The following is a 10014-nucleotide window of genomic DNA, read 5'->3' on the forward strand; positions in this document are numbered from 1 at the left end:
CAAGCATTGATACACATGACCCGTAGTCTGATCCCACCTCAAGTAATAAGACTAATGTACAGGTACCCCATAATGTAATTCTTACAGCTCTACAAAGAGTTCTATGATCATATACAGGCACATGGCCATGTGATTTTATGCAGGTGTAGAATCCCACAGATGACTTCTAATATTTGTAATACAGTAAGGAGTTGTTCCTTAGAACTCACATAAGGAATACTGATGTGACAACATTCACAATTAAACAATTATACAAATACTTAAAAATGTTTATCCACATATTTGTATCAGCTGTTTTTTACAACTAGGTAAAAGTTAGCTTTGATGTTATATATTAGAAACTGCTGTGGACATACATCACCAGGCACCAAACTATTGATATTAATTCAAAAGTAGAGATAAGCGGGTTTGGTTTTACTCTCTTCTCAAAACAGCATCTTATTGGCTCACGGATGTCTCTTGTATTTACCGAGTAAATCCGAGTAAAACCCAAACCCGCTCATCTCTATTCAAAAGTAGACAATGTATTCCAAACTAGAGATGAGCGGGTTTGGGTTTTACTCTGATTTACTCGGTTCTCAAAACGACATCTTTTTGGCTATCCAATACATGAGACATCCGTGAGCCAATAAGATGCCGTTTTGAGAACCGCGTAAAACCGGACCCGCTCATCTCTATTCCAAACAGAATACAGCAAGAGTGTGCCATGACATCATTTACACTAATATCACTGAACGCAAACAAATAAAAAAGCATAGAACCACAATCACAAGGCACTCTTCTTCCACCATTGTGATAACGATGTTAATAAAATGCTCCCAGTTAGCTACACAGTTGTACCATCATACGCTTGATGCAATTTTACTTGTGATTAAAATGCCGATTCGTTCGTACACACATTTACAATCTACTATCAATCCCTGAAACTGATTGGTCTAAGATATCTACTAAAAGTACACAATGGCAGTGCTTCTGCAGGAGATGCATCAGACAGAATAGTAGGATGTGTACAGTATATACAATTGACTTTTTGTCTGATATTTTACATCTGCACATAAAACCTGATCTTCAGATGTAACCAGTTTTCCTCTGATAAAACATGATCGAATGTACTTACACAAGCTAAAGATATCTCATGATCTGGTCAGGAATCAAAGGAATGACCCGATGATTGTAAAAGCATATACCTAACAATAACTAATACATGTGGCCTTTACTGTATTAAAATTAGTATTTAGAAAAATCAGCAGTCAATAATGTTTCGCCATATTAAGCAATTACATACTATGGGGGACATTTACTAAGCAGTGATAAGAGCAGAGAAGTGAGCCAGTGGAGAAGTTTCCCCATCAACCAATCAGCAGCCCTGTATAATTTTATAGTATGCAAATTATAGATGCTACTTCAGTGCTGATTGGTTGCCATGGGCACTTCTCCACTGCCTCACTTCTCTGCTCTTATCACTGCATAGTAAATGTTCCCCTAAACACCTAAACATGAAATCTGTGTATGTAACAAGTGCTAAGCCCTGTACACCCTGCCCGAATTTTTTGGTTGGGCTGACAATTGGGCCAAATAATGGCCTAGAGAAGGGTTTTGATATCTGTGCTACACACTTCATTTTTTTATACTTTAAATTGGCTGATTTCGAGAGAACATCATACGACATATGGTGAGATTATTGAAAATACATGGAGACTGGTTGATATTGGAAGATTGTGGCAGAGATTTTCAGTCCTGACCAACAGATTGGATTATGAAACAGTCATGATTGTGGGTAAAATATTCCCGATTTATTGGCAAAACAATGAAATGGTTGTTCATACACACTATACGAGAACGTGGCCAATGTCCGATTATTGTCAAATCGGCCCAATGACTGTATAGTGTGTACCTAGCTTTACTCCCTATAGTAATAGTCCAGTCTGTACATACTGTATGCCTGAACTACAGTATGTCACTCTATAGCAGAAGCTTTTACAGAGGTCCTTAAACCTCCAGCTTTATTGTATAATTAGTTTTACACTTTTCATTCCCCCAAGAGTAATTTTCCAAGTAAAAAGTGTACATTGCGCAGTCACTTTAAAATGGACCACAATGTCCAGAAATGTTTTACCTGTACAGTATATAAATGCTTCTATAGCCACTGACCTAACACTGTAACCAATATGCCCAGATTGTTGACCGTCATTTTCAATATGCTCTTTACCACCAATGGGCAAGTGGCACATGAACTGTATCAATATGTGACAATCCTGAATATGTTGATACCTAGGGGTTTATTCATGACGCAGTGAAGAGTGGAGAAGTGAGCCACTGGAGAAGTTAATTTTATAGTATGCAAATTATAAATGTTACTTCAGTACTGATTGGCTTTTCTCCACAGTTTTCACTGCTTCATGAATAGACCCCCTAGAGTTTCATCAGGATGCTGGAACGAATCTGAGGTTTCCATTGCCAGCTGTTGCCTCTCCTCAGCCTGAACCATGTAACACATAGGGGTTACAGTACCTGTGATAGGCCATATACCCACAGATGTTAATGCAATTGAATAAAGCTGTCTCAGTGAGAGCACGGGAACAGGCAGATATGGGTAAGAGAGGGCTACAGACATGCTTAGCTTGAACAAGATAGCAAACAGATTATGTATATTATGTCTGATAATGTTAAGTGAGAAATACCCCAGACTGAACTACATGAGGTGCATATTACATACATCAGTGATGCCTACACGCGTGTTTTGTCTTTAAAGTGATTATAGAAATGATGGGGTCTATTCATGAAGCAGTGAAAAGCATGGAGAAGTGAGCCAGTGGAGAAGTTGCCCATGGCAACCAATCAGCAGCTCCGTACAATTGTATAGTATGCAAATTATAAATGTTAATTCAATGCTGATTGGTTGCCATGGTCAACTTCTCCACACTTTTCACTGCTTCATGAATAGAACCCTAATTCTCCCCCGCCTGCTGGTACATACATACAATTCCACCATTATACATACAATTCCACCATTATATACCCTGTATTCTGGGCAGCACGTCTTCAGTTTCCATCAAATAACCCTGAAGGTTCGCTCCCTGCCAGATTACATACATGGCACATACATGTGTGCCGGCACAGCGGCTATGTCCCCGCAGCTCCTGGCTTACCTTGCTCACCACGTTCTGTACCAGGCCGGCGTGGATTTGGTAGGTCCACTCGTGGCACAGGCATGTGTCGTTGTGTCCAGGCATAGTGGCCGCGGTGGGCGAGGGGGTAGTGGGCAGCTGTGGCGGCGGGATCAGCAGCATGACCTCGGGGGCCGGAGAGCTGAAATTGTCTCCGCCAAGGAGATGTCCCCCCCGGCTGTGGCTGGACAGGCTCGCGTTGCTCTTGCACCACCTGTCCGGCTGGTCCAGCAAGAAGAAGTCCGAGAACTGGCTGAAGCTGAGGAACAGCGCCGGGATCCAGGTGAGCAGCACCAGCCGCCTCTGGTAGGAGCCCAGCCCGCCCAGGAAGGGCAGCACCGAGCCGTCATAGTCCAGCAGCAGCGCGTTGTACCTGGAGCCCGCCTGGGCTGGGGAAGCCGGCGCTGCGGTGAGCTCCTCTGGTGCGGGGATGGCTGAGCTGGAGGCCGGCAGCACGGAGCCATTCTCCTCGGCCTCCGGCTGCCTCATCCAGCCGGACTCGCGATCCCGGTCTATGGACATAATGCCGCCTCCTTCCCGGGGCAGCCACGGGCTAGCAGCGGCAGCATGCAGCGGCCAGGGGGGCCCAGTCTGCTGCAATCCCCGGGCTGCAGCCTAATACACAGCAGCACCTCCGACTCGCTGATCCTCCTGCTGCAGCAATCAGTGGGAGACTCGCTGAGCGCCGAGTCTGATCTGTGCTGGGACCCCCCGGGGCTGAGTCTCTGTGGGGGATCAGTGTTCCCTATGACGGAGCTGCGGATCCTATGGTCACTGCGGTGCTGCTCTAGGACTGAGCACAGGGATGTGGGGACTGGCACATGCTGATGCACAGGTGATCACTATGGGAAGCACACACAGCACACGCCTCCCCCTGCAGCCAGTCTCCCCCCTCCTGCTGCCAGTGCTCAGACGATGAGAGGGGCACCGCTCTGCCCAGGATGTGTCATTCCCGTGACAGCAGCACACATGTCAGGAACAGGTATGACTAGCCGCCAGGGCACATGATGCGACCGCTGCAGGCAATGTGGAATATCCTGCGTCTGTGTTTCGTCTCACCCACAGCAGTGACGCGGGGCCGGCACGTCTCTGTCACCGGGATGCTGCCTCCGGCACACACGCACTGGCCCGGATCCCACCTCAGTGTCAGTGGCGAACCCCAGTGCTCAGGATCACGTCCTGTAAAGACAGCAGCTCACAGACTGGCTCCCCACCTCCTCTCTCTACCAGGAGGGAAACAGCATAATCCGACCGGTTTAGTCAGTCAGTGGCTTCCAGCCTCTGCATTGCATGACATCCCTCTCTCTCTCCTTTCCATTCCCACATCAACGCCCCCCGGAAGTATTGCAGCCTCCACACACGCCAACCTGCAGCCCCAGCCTTCCCCTGGGAGGCATCAGGTAGCAGCTGCACAGGGAGACAGGACCAGCACGGCACACCTCCCCAGCTCACTCCGCCTCCTCATTGTGTAGCAGCGACACGGGGGGGGGGGCAGAGCTGGCATGCAGGCACTACGGTGGTGTCACACCGTCTCTCTCATCTGCACTATTCATTTTTGCATCTTGATTGATTTTAATGTAAAGATTAATTGTGAAGTACAGTGTGATATATACTGGAGCTGCATACATAAGTATTAATGGAAGTTTTAAGTCAGCAGTGACAGGGACACTAATTGATCAACACAGGTGTGGCACTAACATGCAAATCTGGCCTATCTCTTATTAGGGTGCCAATGGTTAATGGTTGGCAAAAATGATGAGTGACATAATATCAAGTATTCGGTGTGTTTAATGTTGCCCAATGGCATTCAGAGGTGGAAGATTAGCAGCTGGAGGCTTATTAACTGTGAAATTGCTGTTGCTTCTGTCTGTTATATGCTGGGAGTGTGGAATTGAGCAGCCGGAGAGGGGGAAGGAGGGCCTGATTCAGATGTGATTGGAGGTGCTGCTGCATACATGGAAGCATCAGCATTAGCATGAATATGTTAATACAGCAGGAAGCGTTACACCTCCTGCTTGCATTAGTGATCTGTCGTGTCCTAGGACGCAGCATTGGTTCAGCCTTGATACCATTGGCCAGGTGTGTAACCCATGGGTTCGCACAAGCTGGCCACCGCAGATCCAACAAAGAGGCCACAAAATCCTGGCCTTGTCACACCCCCAAAACGCAAACGACGCGTCCCCTGTTTTGGGAAATGGAGGCCGTCACTATGCACCAAACAGCAGCAGACTATCAATCACTGACAGTGTGCTGCCGAACTGCGTCCAACGTCACAGACCTGTACTGTACATGCACAGTATGGGTTATGCGCAAAGTGCCGAATATTGTTACGTTGCAACATGAGCCGCAGCTATGTCGGGACCTGATCAGGCCCAGAGTGCGCAATGCCAAAGGATGGGCTGCTTCCTCATGGTTGGGGGAAGGGGGCGATGACGACTCCAATACAGCAAGAAACATTCCAGAGTTCGCTTCTTGAAAGGCTCACCTCACATATCTTGACCCTCATGCAGGCTGGCTTTCCTACACTACACTGAGACTACACTGATTAACAGAGGCATAACTGGGCATTTTGGTCCCTGTGCCAGAAGTAGCACTGGTGCCCCTCACATGACCCTAACTGAGTTCACAGGTGTTAAAACATACAAAATGACACCAAAAACACATACAAAAACTTCGTGTTGACCATTTCCATGTCAACCTGTTGACCCTGTCGACCTTTTTAATGTCTACCTTTTACTTGTCAACCTTTTGACCCTGTCAATTTATGACCCTACCAACCTAATGCATGTTGACCATATGGCGTTGACCTATTGACTAGCTATCTAATAACAGTAGATCTTTTATACCAGACCCACATGTGCGGCACTTCCAGCACAGACCAGTGACAAGAGCCATTTCTAGTAAGTATTTCTCCCCTATCCCTAACCCTCCTTCTAGTTCATAACCTTATTCTCCCCCCTCCCCAGCCTAATTTTAACCCTCCTGTTACTGCCTAAATATAACCATTGTTGTAAACATGTCAACATTCTGAAGAAGCTAATGTGGTGCCAGATTAAGGGGGAGGGTGCAGGGCATACTGTATTCCTGGCCCCCCTCTGACAGGGGGCCCTCCAGCCACAGCACATTGAGATTACTAGCTCTCCCTCTTGTGCAGCAACAGAATCAGGCTGCCAGATTGTGAGCAGGACAGTATGCATTGCACGCAGAGACACAGGAGTATCAGCTTTCATGAGAAACCGATCGAACTTCCAGACCAGATGAGAGATAGAAGAGAGGAGAGAGCTATAAGGGACTCAGAGATCCCAGCTTCTCCTGTAACGTGTTATCTAATGAGAGCATTCAGTTCTTGAGAAAGACACACACACAGAGATCTCTTGAGTCCTGTCCCAGTGTGTAAGTAGTACAGAGGCTGCTACTATTGCATTTTCTGCAGCAGGTTACAGTGATTTCCACAGGGAAACATTGGGGTGTAGAGTGGATCTTGATCAAGAGGCACCAAAATTCTAAAGCTTTATGCTGTCCAAGGATGCATTGTGGCCTCCTCTATAACCCCGCCTCCAGGCACTGTGAGCTCCGTTTCAGTTGGTGTCTACAGTAGCAGGCAACTTAACAGGTGGGCTGCACTGGGCAGCCCTTAAAAAGCTTTTTCTGATAGAAAATATCTTCAGAACTGGGCTGTCAGCGCTGTATGTCAGTCATGGTGACACTTCAGTGCTGCAGCTCCATCACCTCCCAAGTGGCGTTGTATACTCCCGCGGCTCAGTTCCCGGGTACTTGTGGCGGAGACGCTCCAGCTTTAGGCACACTGTCGCAGTTGCTCTCCTGGTTCACGTGGCTGCTATGAGAAGGAGGTAAGAGGGTCCCCCAGGCGGGACCCACCATTAAATCGCGTTCCGTCCACGACCTAGGGAGACTGGTCGTGGCGCTGGCATTGACATTATCACCGAGCAGGGACCCCCACTAGACCGCCATGGCAATAGAGCACAGGTCGGGTGTACTACCGCCCCATTTAATAAGGCTTGCTAGTACCTGGGGTGGAAGTCCAGCATAGGGGAGCTGGCGCTTGACCTGTAGCCTCTCCCTGGCCCAGGGCGCCATCTACTGCAGATTTTCTCCCCCTGGAGCTGCCTCACACTCTCCCTCACTTCCTAACTGAGACGCTGGGCGCCATTTTCTAAGCATAGTTGCGGCTGTTCCCTGGGTCTGCAGGGCAAGGTTTCCCTTGTAAAGCCACCTTTATACAGTGCTGTGACTTTACAAACACTTGAGTATTTCTCTTACGTCCTAGAGGATGCTGGGGACTCCGCAAGGACCATGGGGTATAGACAGGCTCCGCAGGAGACATGGGCACTATAAAGAACTTTAGAATGGGTGTGCACTGGCTCCTCCTTCTATGCCCCTCCTCCAGACCTCAGTTAGATCCTGTGCCCAGAGGAGACTGGGTGCATTACAGGGGAGCTCTCCTGAGTTTCTCTGAAAAATAATTTTGTTAGGTTTTTTATTTTCAGGGAGCACTGCTGGCAACAGGCTCCCTGCATCGTGGGACTGAGGAGAGAGAAGCAGACCTACTTAAATGATAGGCTCTGCTTCTTAGGCTACTGGACACCATTAGCTCCAGAGGGTCGGAACGCAGGTCTCACTCTCGCCGTTCGTCCCGGAGCCGCGCCGCCGTCCTCGCAGAGCCGGAAGATAGAAACCGGGTGAGTGTAAGAAGAAAGAAGACTTCAAAGGCGGCAGAAGACTTCAGATCTTCTCTGAGGTAACGGCGCCATTGCTCCCACACACAACACACACTGCAGGCACGGATGGGTGCAGGGCGCAGGGGGGTCGCCCTGGACAGCAATAAAAGACCTCTAGGACTGGCTAAAAGGCATATATAAGCTGAGGTGGCAATATATATTAAATCCCCCGCCAGTATTAAACAAATTGAGCGGGACTGAAGCCCGCCGCTGAGGGGGCGGAGCTTGATCCCACAGCACTAACCAGCGCCATTTTTCTCTACAGCACATGCAGAAAAGCTGGCTCCCCGGACTCTCCCCTGCTGAACACAGTGACACAGGGCAAAAAAGAGGGGGGGGGGGGGCACTTGTAAGGCGCAATGAGTGTATAGGTATATATACAGATAATCATAAAAGCGCTGTTATCTGGGAATTTTGTTCCAGTGTCAGATGGAGCTGGGTGTGACCTGGCATACTCTCTCTCTGTCTCTCCAAAGGGCCTTATTGGGGAACTGTCTCCATATAAATATATCCCTGTGTGTGTGGGGGTGTCGGTACGCGTGTGTCGGCATGTCTGAAGCGGAAGGCTCATCTAAGGAGGAGGTGGAGCAGATGATTGTGGTGTCTCCGTCGGCAACGCAGACACCTGATTGGTTGGACATGTGGAATGTTTTAAATGCAAATGTGACTTTGTTACATAAGAGATTAGATAAAGCAGAGTCCAGGGATAATACAGGGAGTCACAGGGCCCTTCAGGGTCTCAAAAACGTCCCCTATCCCAAATAGCAGACACTGATACCGACACGGATTCTGACTCCAGTGTCGACTACGATGATACGAGGTTACACCCAAGGGTGGCCAAAAGCATTAATTATATGATTATTGCAATAAAACATGTTTTGCATATCACAGATGACCCCTCTGTCCCTGACACGAGGGTACACATGTTTAAGGAAAAGAAACCTGAGGTAACCTTTCCCCCATCTCATGAGCTGAATGTGTTATTTGAAAAGGCTTGGGAATCTCCAGACAAGAAACTACAGATTCCCAAAAGAATTCTTATGGCGTATCCTTTCCCTGCACAGGACAGGGTACGGTGGGAGTCCTCGCCCAGGGTAGACAAGGCTTTAACGCGCTTATCCAAGAAGGTGGCGCTACCGTCTCCAGACACGGCAACCCTCAAGGATCCTGCTGATCGCAGACAGGAAACGACTTTAAAATCAATATATACACATACGGGGGTTTTACTAAGGCCGGCGATAGCATCGGCGTGGGTTTGTAGTGCTGTAGCAGCTTGGACAGATACCTTGTCAGCTGATTTTGATACCCTAGATAGGGATACCATTTTATTGACCTTAGGTCACATTAAAGACGCAGTCTTATATATGAGAGACGCTCAGAGAGACGTTGGGCTGCTAGGTTCGAGAGCCAACGCCATGGCCATTTCTGCTAGGCGAGCGCTGTGGACCCGCCAATGGACGGGTGATGCAGACTCAAAAAGGCATATGGAAGTTTTGCCTTACAAGGGTGAAGTTTTATTTGGGGAAGGTCTCACGGACCTGGTTTCCACAGCTACCGCGGGTAAATCTACCTTTTTGCCTTATGTTCCCCCACAGCAAAAGGAAACACCACAGTATCAAATGTAGTCCTTTCGGTCGCATAAGTCCAGAAGAGGTCGGGGATCTTCCTTCCTCACCAGAGGTAAAGGTAAAGAGAAAAGAATGCCTGCTACAGCTAGTTCCCAGGAGCAGAAGTCTTCCCCGGCTTCTACTAAATCCACCGCATGACGCTGGGGCTCCACTGAGGGAGTCCGCGCCGGTGGGGGCACATCTTCGACTTTTTCAGCCACGTCTTGGTTCAGTCGGACGTGGATCCTTGGGTGATGGAAATTATATCCCAAGGCTACAAGCTGGAATTCGAAGACGTGCCTCCTCGCCGATTCTTCAAATCGGCTTTACCAGCTTCTCCCCCAGAGAGGGAGATAGTTTTAGCTGCAATTCAAAAGCTGTGTCAACAGCAAGTGATTATCAAGGTTCCCCTAAATCAACAGGGAAAGGTGTACTATTCAACACTGTTTGTGGTCCCGAAACCGGATGGCTCGGTCAGACCCATTCTAAACTTAAAATCCC

General features: G+C 48.3%; 1 protein-coding gene across 1 annotated transcript in view; it reads right to left on the reverse strand.

The window, feature by feature from the left end:
- SLC22A23 (solute carrier family 22 member 23) overlaps positions 1-4608 on the reverse strand; it is a 243833-nt gene extending 239225 nt beyond the window's left edge. Inside the window, exon 1 of the mRNA XM_063923069.1 lies at positions 3150-4608. Coding sequence (XP_063779139.1) covers positions 3150-3689 — 540 coding nt within the window. The 5' untranslated portion in view covers positions 3690-4608. The remainder of the gene's footprint in view (positions 1-3149) is intronic.
- Positions 4609-10014: the final 5406 nt, after the last annotated feature.

This window comes from Pseudophryne corroboree, chromosome 5, assembly GCF_028390025.1.
Source record: "Pseudophryne corroboree isolate aPseCor3 chromosome 5, aPseCor3.hap2, whole genome shotgun sequence".
In the NCBI taxonomy this organism is placed as follows: domain Eukaryota; kingdom Metazoa; phylum Chordata; class Amphibia; order Anura; family Myobatrachidae; genus Pseudophryne; species Pseudophryne corroboree.